The 15,069-nt window shown below is 56.3% G+C and overlaps 1 protein-coding gene across 3 annotated transcripts in view; it reads right to left on the reverse strand.

Annotated features, from left to right (window-relative positions):
* Positions 1–15,069, reverse strand: part of TLN1 (talin 1) — a 37,377-nt gene that overhangs the window by 15,060 nt on the left and 7,248 nt on the right. For 2 of the 3 annotated variants that reach the window (XM_082074076.1, XM_082074075.1), the window contains exons 3-29: positions 13,402–13,499; positions 13,049–13,178; positions 12,666–12,818; positions 12,269–12,411; positions 11,733–11,860; positions 11,185–11,245; positions 10,799–10,903; positions 10,326–10,481; positions 9,986–10,087; positions 9,684–9,760; positions 9,322–9,502; positions 8,512–8,625; positions 8,068–8,176; positions 7,365–7,573; positions 7,148–7,246; positions 4,536–4,703; positions 3,962–4,256; positions 3,694–3,860; positions 3,218–3,346; positions 2,753–2,866; positions 1,960–2,073; positions 1,678–1,812; positions 1,399–1,527; positions 1,188–1,290; positions 904–1,112; positions 690–809; positions 328–525 (exon numbers count right to left, since the gene is read on the reverse strand). In XM_082074076.1, coding sequence (XP_081930202.1) covers positions 328–525; positions 690–809; positions 904–1,112; positions 1,188–1,290; positions 1,399–1,527; positions 1,678–1,812; positions 1,960–2,073; positions 2,753–2,866; positions 3,218–3,346; positions 3,694–3,860; positions 3,962–4,256; positions 4,536–4,703; positions 7,148–7,246; positions 7,365–7,573; positions 8,068–8,176; positions 8,512–8,625; positions 9,322–9,502; positions 9,684–9,760; positions 9,986–10,087; positions 10,326–10,481; positions 10,799–10,903; positions 11,185–11,245; positions 11,733–11,860; positions 12,269–12,411; positions 12,666–12,818; positions 13,049–13,178; positions 13,402–13,499 — 3,746 coding nt within the window. The remainder of the gene's footprint in view (positions 1–327; positions 526–689; positions 810–903; positions 1,113–1,187; positions 1,291–1,398; positions 1,528–1,677; positions 1,813–1,959; positions 2,074–2,752; positions 2,867–3,217; positions 3,347–3,693; positions 3,861–3,961; positions 4,257–4,535; positions 4,704–7,147; positions 7,247–7,364; positions 7,574–8,067; positions 8,177–8,511; positions 8,626–9,321; positions 9,503–9,683; positions 9,761–9,985; positions 10,088–10,325; positions 10,482–10,798; positions 10,904–11,184; positions 11,246–11,732; positions 11,861–12,268; positions 12,412–12,665; positions 12,819–13,048; positions 13,179–13,401; positions 13,500–15,069) is intronic. The other variant, XM_082074077.1, reaches the window with a different exon arrangement.

Genomic DNA, 15,069 nt, shown 5'->3' on the forward strand with positions numbered 1-15,069 from the left:
ACCAAGAAGAGTTACCTGCAGCAGTTTTCCAATCTCCATGCCCACTGTTAGTCTTCTCCAGTGGTTTTCAAGCTGAACCAGTTCCCTTCATACAACTCATCCGCCAACAGTGATGATATGGTGGCAATGGTCGCTGAACTGACACAAGCCACTTTCTCCCTGCTCCTGCAGTTTTGCACAGCTCCAGACCCCATTTCACCAGCTGTGTTGGCCAACAGCAACCCTAACCACCTCTACCTGGCTACCCCTACCTGTGGTCAGCCAACTTCTCAGGCATCCCAAAACTCTCACCATACCCAGGACCCCGCAACAGGTATTTGCTCTCACCGGGGACAAGCTGGCCATCTCCACTCCTGCCTGCAGGAACTCATTGAAGTCCTGCCCAAATTTGCCAGAGGACTTGGCCAGGTCTTGAGGGGTGCCACGCGATGCCTGCACCAGCTCATTGGCAGACTGATTGAGCCCTGCGGCCGCCCGGTTCAGCTGGCTCTGCGCCTCCTGGAAGGTCTTGGTGCTGGGAGGGAACTGGAGGCAAGAAGAGGGGTTAGGAGAGACAGTGAGAAGGATGGAGATGGAGGATGAAGATCTGGCATATGCTTAGGGACACACTAGAGAAGAACCCAGTGTGGACAGACCGGCTCACATTCCTACAAAGCTTCTCCCTTCCCTCCCGCCCTGTCCCAGCTCACCGAATCCGCGAGCAGCCTCTTGCTGGCCTCTCCCACCATGCGGATGGCAGCATCCACGTCCCGCTGGCCTGGCAGGCAGTTAACGCAGCGGCTCAGGGCCTGTGACACCGCTTTGGCCACCTGTGGAGAAGCAAAAAGTGATCACCTTCCCCCGGCCAACCCCATACCCTTCCCAAGGGCTGGCAGGGGGCACAGGGGCACCCATTCTCCCTACCTGGGCCAGGCGTTGCTGGCTCTCAGGGTCACCGGGCTTGGCCACCGCTTTCCGCGCCTCCTCAATTAGGTTGTTGGCTTTATCCATGACATCGCTGGCGCACTCCAGCATGGCGCTCTGCGCCTGCGGGTCGGGGGTGCTGGCTGCCACACCGCGGGCAGCCTGGCTGAGCGAGCGCAGGGCCTGGGCCACCTCTCGGGCAGCGATCCCTGCGGGGATGGAGAGCTCAGTGGATGCCAGCACAGCCCCTTCCCCTCTCCCAGCCCTGGTGTGGAAGCCAGTACCTGTGTAGTTCTCGTTGCCCTGGGCCACCTCTCCCAGCAGGTGAGCGATGGCAGAGCTGACTGCTTTTGTGCTGTTTCCCAGGTCCTGGGCACATTTCTCCATCTGCAGGGGGATGAGTGGGGACACTGCTGGTGGGCCGCACCTTCTGGGGGTTCCCCTGCCACAGTGCCCACCCTACATCACACACATCACCCTTCCCCATGCCCTCACCGTCTCTCCTGGCAGAGGCTTGAGCTTGCCATCGCGGGCAGCTGCCTTGGCTTCCTGCAAGTCCCTCTCCAGGCTCTGCACCAGACCCAGTGCTGAGTCTATCTCCAGGGGTCCACATGCCTCCTGAGCCTGTGATGGAGGAGAATGGAAGGTGAGCAAGGCAACTGCTGAGCTCACCCTGCTGTAGCAGAGACCATGACCCGTCATTGGGCCACCCTCACTGTCCCCCCTGCTCTGCACAGCCAGGGTCCAACTGCAGGACAGGACCCAGCCTCTCACCTTCTGGGCAGCCGTACGGAGCTCAGCCAGAGCTGCGGCCAAGTTCTTGGCACACTGGCTGAGCTGCATGGCGGAGGCTTGGTCTGTGATGGTAGGGACGGTGGCCTTGGCTGCAGCTACCATCTTCCCACCAGGCTGCCAAACCAAAAGAAAAAGCAGTGAGAAGGGGATGAACATGCAGCATCTCTCTGCTGCTCACGTATAGGTTTCCCAGTATCCCAGTTGCAGTAGGAACGCTGTAATGCCAGAGCTGAGGCAGGAGGCTCTGGGGGGCGCGAGTACCTGCAGGAAGTTCTGGCTGGCAGCAATGAGAGCCAGCTGGGCGCTGGGGCTGTCCGGCTGGGACTGGCTTCCTCGTACGCCTTGCACCAGCATTGGGATCTGTTCTGCCACCACCTGCCAGAGAGGAGGATCACCAGAGGGCCTTGGCCATAGAATCATAGAACTGTTTGGGTTGGAAGGAATGTTCAAAGCTCATTTAGTTCAACCTCCTGCAATGAGCAGGGACATTTTCACCCAGATCAGGTGGCTCAGAGCCCCGTCCAGCCTGGCATTGAGTGTCCCCAGGGATGGGGCATCGACCACCTCTCTGGGCAACCTGTGCCAGTGTGTCACCACCCTCAGTGTAAAACATTTCTTCCTCATGTCCAGCCTGGATCTCCCCTCCTTCAGTTTAAAACTATCACCACTTGTTCTATCACAGCAGACCCTGCTAAAATGTCTGTCCCCATCCTTTTAAGTACTGAAAGGCTGCAGTAAGGTCTCCCTGGAGCTTTCTGTTCTCCAGGCTGAACAACCCCAACTCTCTCAGCCTGTCCTCACAGCAGAGCTATTCCAGCTCTCTGATCATCTTGGTGGCCTCCTCTGGACCCTCTCCAACAGGTCCAACAGGCCAGGAGGAGATAGACCTAGTCCAGGTCCAGTAACTGAAAGATCAACTCCCAGGGGAGCTGTGTGAGGACCCCAAGGTCCTTCCTGCCTGCTGCAGCCAAGCACAAAGCCCTGGCATGGCTGACGGGAGAAAGGTCAGTAAGAGGTGGTGCAGGAGACCCCAGGATCAGGCCTGGGCCCTTACCTTGCAGCTCTGCACCAGCTGCTGCTGTGCGGCAGGGTTCTTGTTGGAGGATGCTGCATGCTGTGCGGCGGCGATGGTCTGGGTGGCGGAAGCGGCAGCTTGCTTGGCTGCGTGCTGGCAGAGGAAGGAATGGGTCAGCTCTGGGCAGTCTGACAGAGTCCCCCTGCCACACACCAGGGCTCATCACCCCCTAAATTTTTCTCCTCTGCCTCCACCTGCGATACTGAGGCACCCCAGCATCCTCAATGCCCAGTGTCCCAAAGCAACATGGTGTATGCAAGAGATGGGACAGGACGGGAAAGAAGCAGTAGCGAGGGCTCTGTTCAGCATGGACACTGTACATGAAAATGATTTTATCCCTTTGGAAAGTGCAGGGATGTGGAAGCTCCTGGCCAGGTCTTGCTCACTGACAGTGCTGCCTCGTCCTCCACAGCCCAGCATTCTCCCCCTTGCCCAGCATCTCACCTCTAGCTTGTGCACGAGCTTCTTCTTGATGGCATTCTGGGCTGCAGCGTTGGTCGCCATGCGTAGCCCCTCTGCTGCCTCACGGAGCCGCTGCTGCTGCTCCTCACTGTCTGGGTGGGCTGCAGCTCCCTGGAGAAATCAGGAAACCCATCACACCTTTCAGGGGCCATCGGAGTCCACTGTCTTCATGAAGCAGCAGCTGTGCATTGGCCTGATGCTGAGCAGCATCCCCAGACAGCCTGACTACTGGGGAGATGTCAAAAGCATTGCCAGGAGAGCTCAGCAGCAACTTCTCTGCTACCACCCACAGCCTGAGGAGCCCCACTCCATTGTATAGGTCCTCAGCTCAGTGCAGGGCCTTGCTCTGAGAACTGGTCCCCCATCCAGGGGCTGCTTGTCCCCTCTGCAGTACCGAGCCAACAGTGCTGGATGGGGCTGGTGACCAAAGCAGAGTCCATCCCCCCCGCACCACTGACCTTTGCAGCCTCCACCATCTTGGCAGTGGCATCAGCCAGGATCTTGGCCGCGCTCAGCAGCTTGCGCGAGTTCTCCAGGTCCGTCTCTCCCTCTGCATCAGCTTTGATGGCGTTGACGAGGTCAGAGGTAGCCTGGGCCAGAATACGAGCCTGACGCACCATTTCCCCTGGGAGAGAAAGGAAGGGTGGCCCGTTAGCAAGTCCCATGGGCTCCCTGATAGCTCCTTGTCCACCACCCTCTGTGCTGGGTGCCATCAGCCACTCTCACCAGCATCGCCCATGGAGCTGAATATGTTCTCGGTGACGTTGAGGATGGTGTCAGTGGCCTGGTCGTAGCGCCCAATGGGCTGCCCGCCCAAGGCGTGCTGCTTGATGTGCTGCAGAAGGTCATTCAGCGCCTGGGTGACAGCTGTGGCTGCCACCCCCACCTGCTTCAGGAGCTGGTCATCACTGGTGGCTGCCTTGGAGGCCTCCACACAACCTTCCGCCGACTTGGCCACCAACTTGCCAGCCTCGATCAGCTGCTCCTGGCAGACTGGGGAGCTGATTGTGGGAGCCACTACCTGGAGGGGAGGAGAAAGGCTGGGCAGTGAGCATGGTGGGCTGCTTGCCAGAGCTGTGCAGAGACAACTGTCCGCAAATTCAGCTCCTCCAGAGAGGATATTCAATGCTTGGGTACACTGGCAGGGATCCCAGCCTGAAGCAGCCCACACTTCTGGTGTCAGACCCCAAATGTCCTGCCCAAGTGTGGTCCTGGCACACCTATGACCCCACCGTGGAGCTGCCAACAGCCAGGTGATACTTGCAGCCACACTGAGACAAGGGTTAACTTTGCTGCTTACCTTGGTGCAGGCCACCAGCTGGGAGGTGGAGAGGGCACACTGGGTGGCAGCAGCGATCACCTGTGTCTGCAGAGCCGCGTCCTCTGTTTTCTGAGCCACGTTCTTGGATTTGAGCACGAGAGTGGCAGCGGCACTGGCCACCGCCTTCGCCAGCTGCATGAGCATGTCCTGGGGGGGATGGAGAGGGTCAGTGTGGGAGCCACACAGCAGGAGAACCAGCAGCCGCCCACAGGGCTCTCATGAAATATTCAGCAGGGAAACATGAGCTGTCGGGGTCCTTTCATCTACTCTGTCCTGGCACTGGCAGTACCAAACACCTGGATTGGCTGGCAACACCTTGACCCTATCTCTACTATGTGCTACAGCCGGCGGTGAGGCTGTAGCCTGGCCCTGTGCTGCAGCCTGCACCATGGCACCACCACAAACACTGCCCAGAGCAGCTTGCGCAATGCTCAGCATCACCACAACATCACAGCTACAAAGATGATGAAGCATCTGGAGCACCTTTCTTATGATGAAAGGTTGAAAAAGCTGGGTCTGTTCAGTCTGGAGAAGGCGTAGAGGAGATCTTATTCATGCTTATAAATATCTCAAGAGTGGACGTGAAGAGGATGGGACTAGACTCTTTTCAGTGGTGCCCAACCATAGGATGAGCGGCAATGGGCACAGACTGAAGCATAGGAGGTTCCATCTAAACATGAGGAGAAAATTCTTTACTCTGAGGGTGCCAGAGCCCTGGAACAGGCTGCCCAGAGAGGCTGTGGAGTCTCCTTCTCTGGAGACATTCAAAACCCGCCTGGACACATTCCTGTGTGATCTGCTCTGGTGAACCTGCTTTAGTAGTTAGGTTGGACTTAGATGATCTCCAGAGGTTCCTTCCAAATCCAACCATTCTGTGATTCTGTGAACACCCACAACCTGCTCATTGTCCACTCCCAGGCAAAAATCCACACTGAGGCCCTGACTGAAGCACAGCCACAAGCTGCTGCAAGGCACAACCAGCTCTGCCTGGGTTTGCAGCCTGGGCAAACAGCAAAAAAGTGACAAATCCCTCAGGCCAAATGCTAGGCACAAGCTGGCTGCCCCACAGCCAAACTGGGGGCAGGTACCTGCCCACAGGCTCATCCCACCAGCAAGAGGTGAGTGGGAGATGCTGCCCACACTGGTCACCTGTACTGCAGGCATACCAGCTGTTTTCTAGCTCAGTAGTGATGGGTTATATCTCTGCTGTAACTCCCAGACCTAAAGGAGAGGTTGGACACAGCAACCAGCCTCCTTCCCTGGGAGGGTGGTGGGTAAGGCATGGGGCTGCGCGGCCAGCCTGCAACAGGCAGTGACCAGCGCAAGGCAAACTGCTTTCCCGCAGGGCATCAGATGTGACAGCATGCTGCAGCCTTCAGGATTAGCTCCCATGGCACACTGTCAGCAAAAACAGGCAGCACCAGCGTGAGCCAGCAAATGCTTGGGGCAAAGACCTCGGTAGGCACGAAAGTGTTCTCCGCTTGCCCTGTGTGTGCTCACAGTGAGTGGCCCCGCACCCTATGACAGCTCAGCCTCTGGTCACCAAGCCAGATGTGTGCCAGCATCCCCTCGCCTCCTGCAAGCCAAGACTGCTCCCGCTGTGATCCGCCACCTTTCCCGACAGGAGGAGAGACCAGAGAGCGCATGCACCCAGCTCCAGAGTCCCCAGAGTCCCCAGACCGCTGCATCTGAGCCCAAGGAAGGAAGTAGATACACTCGGGTCTGGCAGCTGCAAGGCAAAGCATCCTGCTGCACATGTGCAATTTCTCTTCCACGTCCTAGATCTGCCCCTTGGGGCTGTCCTGTCCTGGCACTGCCACCTGGCCAAGCATGGCTTCTTGCCCTGGTCATAGCTTTTCTGCTCCCTTTGTCTGTCTGTCCAGGCTTTTCTGCTCCTGTTGAGGTTGTGCGGCCACCACAAACAGAAACCCATTCTTTATGGAGTCTGTTTTGGTCTATACTACATCTGGATCCTTCTCTTCAGCACAGTGTGCTATTTCCCTTGTGCTGGAAGGAGCAGTTGTGAGAAAACAAGCTGGCTGGAAGTCAGCTCAGTCAAAATAAACCACTCCATGAGGCTCCAGCCACTCTGGATCTCCAATAGGGGCAGGCAGGCAGGCAGCTCCCACAGGCAAAGAGCAGCAGACAGGAGCGGAGCTGGCTCCCAGGGCAGCACTCACCCAAGGGTGACCCGAGTGCATGGACTTCTGAGAGCCAACCACCAGAAAAGCAGATTTTTGACAAGAGCCCTTCTCCAAAGAGTTCAGCTGATAGTCCCCAGAGGAGCACCCCTCACGTTGGAGAGGGCAGGGACCATCAAGCCGTGCCTACAGTCCCCTTTTACCGTCTTTGGGTCAGAGGCAGGCAGGATCCAAGCACGCCGGCTTTCTGCGATCTACATGGGAATCCACAAGACAAGAGGTGTTATATCACAGCAGCTCTAGGGACAGAGATGGGCAATGGCCTGTCCCCTCACTCAGCAAAGTCACTGCCAGGTGCCGGCCCAACTTTAGTCTGGAGCCGTCCTGCCAGGTGCAAAATCTGACTGTTTTAGGGAGTGGGTGTCCCTGTTTGTCACCAGGTGCACTCACCTGGAACCGGGGGTCAGTGTCACTCTCCCCGATCTGCTGCAGCAGCTCCCCGCTGGTCTGGCCCACGAGGCCGGCAGCCTGCAGGAGATTCTGGCGAGGCTGCAAAGAATGAGGCAAAATCAACAACAGGCTCATGAGCAAGCCCTAAAACCTCACCTCAATGGTTTCCCTTGGCTTTCACCCTCCTCTCAGTCCCTGGGTCCCTCCTGCCCCTCACCTCAGCGCTGGCAGGCTGTGCTGTTTTCAGCAGGTCTGAGACGGCACTCGCCAGGTTCTTGGCTGCCTGCAGAAGCTGCCGCCCATTCCCTCCCTCGTCCTCCATCAGCGCAGCCAGCAGCTTCACGCCCTTGGACATCTCCGTCAGGTTGGAAGAGATGGTGGTGACAGCACAGCCCACGGCTGTGTAGTCTGTGTCTGCTGGATCCCCTGCACAGGGAGGAGACGAGTCAGGATGGGATGCACTTCAAGTGATGCTCCAAGAACATCCCCACACCTGTCACTAGTGTGGTTTTCCTTTGTGGGGGAAAAGACACCCTGGCTCCTAAGTCTGAAAGGTTGTTGCATCAGTTGAGTTTGTGCAGGAGAGCCTGGGGAAAGAGAGCTGCACTGTGCCATGCGTGGGCCTGGAGCTATGGCAGGGACAAGACAAGACGCTTCTGGTCCAGAGGATGGCTGATCACCTGAGGGCTGGGAGGAAGGACTGGGTTGGGCACAGACAAGGATCTAAAGGTAAGGTGAGGTGCAGGGGCATGGCCAGCTCTACAGGTACGTAAGCAGCATTTGAGGCTGATTTAGCTCTAGCTGGAGCAGGTTGGCTCCTCCAGTTTCTGCTGGAGGGCAGGAGCCATGACTTTCAGCCAGACAAGAGAGACCAAGCCTTCTGCAGATGGGGTATCCCTCCTCTCCAACTCTCCACACACCTGCAGTGAGGTTGACCACCGAGGCTGTGCCGGCAGTGATGGCATCCACTTGGGAGTGGATCTCATGCTTTGACTCATCCATCTTGTTTTTGCGCCAAGCTTTGGATGCCTGGAAAGGGAGAACAGGGTCAGGAGATGGTGGTGGAGGTGGTGGGTAGCTGCACCCATGCTCACACAGAGAGACACAGGAAAGAACAGACAACAAACAGGGAAGGAAGAGCTGCAACCACCCAAAACTCCCCAGCCCATCCTGACCAAGCAATATGACCAAATGTCCCCTCCAGCCCTGCACCCAGGGTGGGATGCAAGTCCACCTCTTTGCAGGTGGCAGATCTTCCCAGGAGCTGCTGACACGTCTCCTGGGAATGCAACCGTCCTCTCCTAGCCCAGCCAACAACCTCCAGCAAGGTCCCCCTGAGCACCCCGCCTTCAGCCAGCACTCACAGCATCCTGCCCGAGAGGTGGCAAGGTCTCGAAGTCATCCAGCGTGGCCTGGGCTGCATGCACAGCCTGCATGCTGGAGTTGATGGTGCCAGTCAGGGCTTGCTGGGCTGAAGTCTGCAACACAGAGACAGATTGAGGCACACTGGAGGCTCAAAATCTGGGCTTAAATATTTGGCTCGCATGCCTTTCTGCAACATGGCGTAACATGCTGTTGATGACCATGCTCTAGGTAGGTGCCTCCACAAAGGGGAGTGCACCTAGCAAAAAGGAGTTTCCCCTCTGCACCTCCCACTTGGAAATGCCCCATCCGCCATGGGTACAAGCAACTTTCATAGTTAACCAGCTCTCAAGGAGTGGGGAGCAGATGCAGTGGGACCCCACAAGGCTTTTACAGCAAGCCCCACAGCAGGCTGAGCAGTGCCAAAGAAAACAGCCTTCTCGTGGCCTTTTCCAAGTGCTTCTCCAGCTGCTGAGGACATGGGGATCACCAAAGCCAGGCACAGGGCTCTGCTGCAAACCACAGCACTGGTGGGGCTGGCCAGGCACAGCAGCTTGGGGCAGCTCAAAATGAAGGAGAAGCTGAGGCTACGGGCCAAAGGAAAATGCCAAGGTGTAGCTCAAGTTTGCAGAGCGGGTGCAGGAGGATGCCAGCTCAGCCAGGCCAGCAAGCACAGGAGGCCAGCGGCACTGAGCCCCTGCTCTCCACAGCAAGCCAACACCTGGCCACGGACCCAAAACTGATGGGTCTACACAAGCCTGATGGGCACCTTCTGGAGTTTGTGCCCTACGGCGGGCACAGGGAGAGCTTACCAGGGGAGGCATGTGCCCTCGGTGCATCTGGCCACTGGTGATTTGCAGCTGAGGCTGCGGCATCGTGCCCACCTGGAAGTTTTCTGGCCCTCCAGCCCCTGTCCGCATGATGGCTGGCAGGGCCACTGAGCCCAGTTCCGCCTTGCCTACACGGTTAAACTGCTGCTGCAAGACAGTCGACCTGAAATGGGGAGAAATACCAGGTTAAGGAACACCCACAGCCATGGCACCAGGCTCTGTGCGAGCGCTGCCACCAAAGGACTGGCAGCTCTTCTTCCAGATATGCTGTTCTGCAAGCCTGGCTGGAGCCCACTCTCCATTCAACTTCTGCTCGGAAGCTAACTTGATCCTGGAGGACTTACTTCTTTGGAGACACAGAGTCTTCCAGCATGGTGGATTCCTCATCTCCCTCCAGTCCAAAGTGGTCTTTGCTCTTTTTCTGTACAGGAAAGGAGAAAACGTTTCAGCCAGCACATACTTCCCACCCTTGCCCTCCTCCTGCAGACCAGGCACTGTTCTGGGGCCACTGGGTCCCTCTGTCCTGTCTCCAGCTCCCTCAGCAGCACCATGTGCCAATGGCTGTCTGGAGGCAGCTGGCATGGGCACCCTGCACCCCTCTCCAGAGAGGAGCTGGTTTTCAGTGCCTTTCTCAGCAGCGCCTCACCTTTTTGAGGATGATATCAATGTAGCCAGCAATCAGCTGGGCGATCTGCTCCCCTTCCGTTGTCTGCACCGAGTAGTAACCATCCTGGTAATCTCCAAAATCCTGCAATGGCAGGGCACAGGGTAGCACCGGAGCTGGGCACTGGCGGCCATCCTGAGCCCCTCTGGTATGCGCTAAGCACCCAAGAGCCGGCCTTCAAAACAAGAGCCAGGAGAGGCACCACACGAGGGCAAGGCTGTCCCACCATGGGGCAACACCAAAGAGAGGGGCTGGTGTGAGAGCAGCCCCAAAAAGGGTCAACACTGGGGAAGGGGTGTGCAGGACCAGGGCTGGTCCGTACCAGGGTGAAGCTCTTGGGCGAGGCTGCCCAACGCTTGATGTTGGTCAGGCTCCACTCCTGAATCACTTCCTTGGTCTTCTCGTCCACGCGCATCACGCACTCCTTGGTGATCCCCAGGAGCCGCGGCACCAGCTTGTTCTTCCCCTTCATCTTCTCCTGCGGGCCATGACAGAAGGGTTGTGGGCTGTCCCCAGGATGGATCCGTCCAGGCAGAGACCTTTGAGGCCTGCTGTGGCTACCAAACACCCCCAAGGCCACACTTTCTGGTGGTAACAACCACAAACATGGGGCTTGAAAATGAGAAAAAGCATAAACCAAGGAGCAGGAAGGCAGTTCACAGGGAAAAGCAAGAAGAAGGAGAAGTGCATAGCGGACACTCAGGGAAAACCGGAGCAACGTGGGTTGAAGTGTAGCAGCTGGAGACGAGGACTTTTGGTTGGTGAGAGGTGGGAGCAGGGGGACTGCTGCTCTACCTTGACCAAGAAGAAAGAGACCCCGTAGGTCTTGAGGGAACGGGCAAGTTTCACGTAGCGAACTTTGGCCTCAATCTCACTCATGTTCCCACAGTTCTTGTGGGCCTGCAACAGCAAAGAGAGAACATCACGCTAGCTCCACAGTCTCCTGGCTGTGCCCTGTCACAGCCTTTCCAGGCTCTCCCCAACTCACCAGCATCCCCTGCCCCTGCTACAGCATCCCTCTGACCTCTGGGACCTCAGGAGCTGCCTGTCTACCCACCTACAGCTTCTTGCTGTTTCTCACCCACCAAGCTGCTATGTCTTGCCTTCGGAGACTAGAGCAGCCTCAACCTTTGGCAAGGAGGAACAAGAAGCCCAGGTTTCAACACCTCCCCTGCACATACCATAAAGATCTTGCGCTCCCCTTTCTGCTTGATGTATTCCTTGGGCAGGAAATCCTTGAGTCTGCCAAGAGACAGCCAAGTCAGCTGTTAGCAGCAGAGCCCAAAGCCAGCATTTGTCTCCAACTACAAAGAGGCCAAACCCCATACCCGTGGACAAACCCCTGCCAGGGCACAGGCTGGGAGTTTTCGGGAGTAGGAAGCATGAGGGAGAGGTTAGTGTAGTAATGAAAACTGCCCCAGGAGCTGCCCTGCTCAGTGGGGTGGAGATACTGAGGATGCAGCCCCTCATGTGGCATCAGGGGAGACCATACAGTGCTCTAGGGTGCCCCCATGAGAGCTGGCTGCATGTCCTGGGGGTGCCAAAGGGACAGAATGGATGGGGGGTCTGGCACCCCTTGCAGCCAGCATGGACTTCCATGCTTGGCACTGTGCTGCGGCGAGGAAAAGAGTTGCTCCAGAACTATCTGTGTCACCCAGCCCTGTGTGCTGGCGCAGTGCTGGGGGCTGCCAAGCTGCCCTAGCCGCCTGGGGCTCTCCAGGACACTCACTCCAGAAAGCCTGGCTTGTGCTTTTGCTCGTTGTGCGGCCCAAACTGGATCTGGCACTGGTAGCCGGCAAACTCGCAGGCTTTGTCAAAGGAAACGGGGTGGGAACCGTTCAGGATGTCATCGCGAGCCTGTGTGGGAAGAGAAGACACCGCTGTGGGCTGGGCAACAAGGCAGCCCTTTCACCGTTCTCCTCCACATCAAGTAGGTCCTGTTTCCCAGACTTAAAAGAAGCAGCCGTGAAAAAGAGGAGGATCTAGGACGAAGCTGTCCCCTATGGGGACCACCACCAAGGCTGGGAGAGGAACAGCAGCAGGACTTCAAGATGGTTCCTACCAAACAGGAGACATGGGATCCTCAGGGGAGCTCTGGAGTACGCAGAGGGCAGGGCTGGGACTGCCAGCATTGGCTCTTACCCAGGGGACAACTGGGCATCCTGAAGTGAACCCTGTGGTAGCTCTTGGCCAAAACCTTCAGCCACCAGCCCTGGCAAGGGGCTGGCACATGGCAATGGAGCCAGGTGCTCCGGGGAGCTGTACCTGCACGTAGAGCAGGTTGAGCTGCACAGGATCTCGCGAGTCCACGTTCTGGTCGGAGTAGAAGAACTTGCGCCGCAGCAGCAGCGTTTCATTGTCATCGATGCCTTGCTCGCGCAGGGTCCGGCCATGGTCCAGCCAGTTCACTGTGGGCAAGGTCAGGGCATGAGCATGGATGGGATGCAGAGCAAGAAGCTGATGTCTGTCTGACGCACCCCAGCTCTCACCCCTCTGCCCTGGGCCTCCATGTAGGAGACACTCTAAGGAGTGTGGGCACATGTTTCCTCACCACAGTCCTCTCCACTCCCCGTATCAGCTCTTCCACTTGCAGGGGCCCCTGCTCCCCTCTGCACTACCTTGGCATGGGCTCACTCAATCCCCAGGATGCTCAGGTACGTACACTCATCATCTGTGTGCAACTTCTGCTTGAGCTTCTCCATCTTCTTCTCATCTCGCAGGAGGGTCTTGTCCTTCTTAAGGGTGCCAGTAACCTCCTCCTTCTTCTCTTCCATAATCTCCCGAACAAGCGAGTACTCATCATAGTTGGTGATGCCTGCAGAACAGTGGAGGACTAAGCTCAGCACAACATTGCTGCCAAATATAGAGCTTGGAGCAATGCAAGGGTGCAAGGCAGTGTTTCCTCCCCAGTGTCACACACCCCTTGGACATCCTCACTGCCAGGTCAACAGCTGCAGAGCTGTGACTGCTCCCCCAGGCCCCCACCAGATGCTAACATCTCTCCCCCTGACCCTTCCTTCCCCTGTTGCTGCCCACTCCTCTCACCGATTCGGGCACAGATTGTCATGAGCATGTCTGTGACAGTTTTGGAGTCATCCACCATGACCGTTTTCACTGTCCCATCCAGCATGCGGATCTTCAGAGGTCGCTGTTTCTTCTTGTACTCCATGGTGTCCTGCAAGCACAGTGAGTACAGCTTCCAGCGGTGGCACCAGCGTGGGGTGCTCACATCCCACTGTCACCCCAACAGCTCCTGTTTTCTCAGTGCAATTGTGGGGGGAATGTGGGGTGCTGCAGGGCACGATGCAAGGCAGCAGGGCAGGCACCCACACCACCTCCACACTGCGGGCACATGCAAGCATGGAGCCAAGCTGGAAGGATGTGGGATGGATGCTTACCCCATTGCGAAGCATGTAGTAGTCCAGAGCCTTCCCAGCCTCCAGCCAGATCCCTTTCTTTGGGTCTTCATCCGAGAGGAACAGCCCAAAATCATTGGCTGAAAAACAGGTAAAGTCTCTTCCAGGGTAATCCTGAGCAGAACAGGGACACCAAGACGCCAGCCTGTACCCAGGGATGTGCATTGGTGCAGCCCAGCGAATGAAGCACAGCAGTACCATGAATGCTGGAGCCTAAACCTAATGAGTGGGCAACAAAGCTGGCCAGCAAGCTTCAAGGTACATGCTTCTACCCTAGTTATCTACATAAAAAGTAATCTGAAGCATGCCTACGAAATGCTGAACTTGGAACTGATAGTCACAACAGAAAGAAGAGCTTAGAGTTGTGGTTGAGAGCTCTCTGAAATCTTTGGTGTGACATGTAGCCGTGGCCAAAGCACGTCAGTAAAACAGTGGGTGCTGGGAACTGGTCTAAAAAACTTAGGCACATCCATACTTCTGAGTACTCTGTGATGATGTGGTCTGCAGCTCCCCACAAGAATGTGGTGGAGTTTGAAAACATAGAGACAGGGGCAACTTCAATGATGGACCCTTGGTATGAGGGACTGAAGGAGCTGGGACGCCCCTGCTTCCGGATGAGGAGGCTGAAGGGGGATGGCATCAAATCTTATGTTAGGGAATAGACTGCCTTAGCTTATTGAACTATTAGATACCGTGCTTCTTCCAGAACCTGATTAGAAACTGCTTATATAGAATTCACTTAGAATAAGTAAGTTTGCTTAGCATAACTTCTGTAAGCTGTGAACCTTTGAAGCTTCTGCTTTGTTAAGTATAAAAGGCCCTAAATCTCCAAGATAGAAGATAAGGGAGCTGCGTCCCTGGAGATAAGTAAAGAACAGCATCTAACAAAAGATGACAACAGAAGAATGTTTTGGCTATTGCCAAGCATGTATTTTTCTTCAGCTGCAGATGCAAAATAGCGAGTGAAGGTCAGGGCTTTGACTGACAGCCTGCCTGACAAAAATGAAGAGATTCTGTGAAGAACAGGAAGACCCGAGGCTCTAATTTTGCAATTGGACTATCCATGCTTTTTTCTGCTGAGGTCCCTCTTCAGGAGGCACCAGCTCGAGCTGCTATGCTGTACCTTGAGAATAAATTATTTATTTGAGAAGAATTTCTGGAATCCGTGCCTGAGCCTCTGCTATGGGAAGCCTCGGGAAAAGGAACTTCCGTAACAGCTTACGAGATCTCAGAGGTGGTGAATAAATGCTGTTCACCAAATCCTGCTCCCTCAGGGCTGGGATACCCAGTGAAAGTGTCGCTGCTGGAGCTCGGGCAGTGGCACCCCAGCTCAGACCCACAGGGTTCATCCTGTTTTCCTGCTGCGAGAGGCCAAGACCACGCCTGGCTTTATCCTGGGGAAGGTCCTTCTCCACCTTTGCAACAACCCTGCGCCGCAGGCTGTCTTGGCTGGCTCTGTTTAAAACACGTCATTCCGTTGGCAGCTCTCTGCGGGGAGGGACAAATTCCTGAGCCGCCCTGCTCTTGCCTGGCTAACACTGCCATTAGGATCCTACTAAATAGGGAGCAGAAAATCAGGGAGGCTTGGCTTGCCCTTTTTTCTTTTTTTTTCAAAAGCTGTTTTCAAGCAAATTCCAAGAGGATAACTCT

Source organism: Streptopelia decaocto (genome assembly GCF_964273445.1).
Source record: "Streptopelia decaocto genome assembly, chromosome: Z".
NCBI classification, from domain to species: Eukaryota; Metazoa; Chordata; class Aves; order Columbiformes; family Columbidae; genus Streptopelia; species Streptopelia decaocto.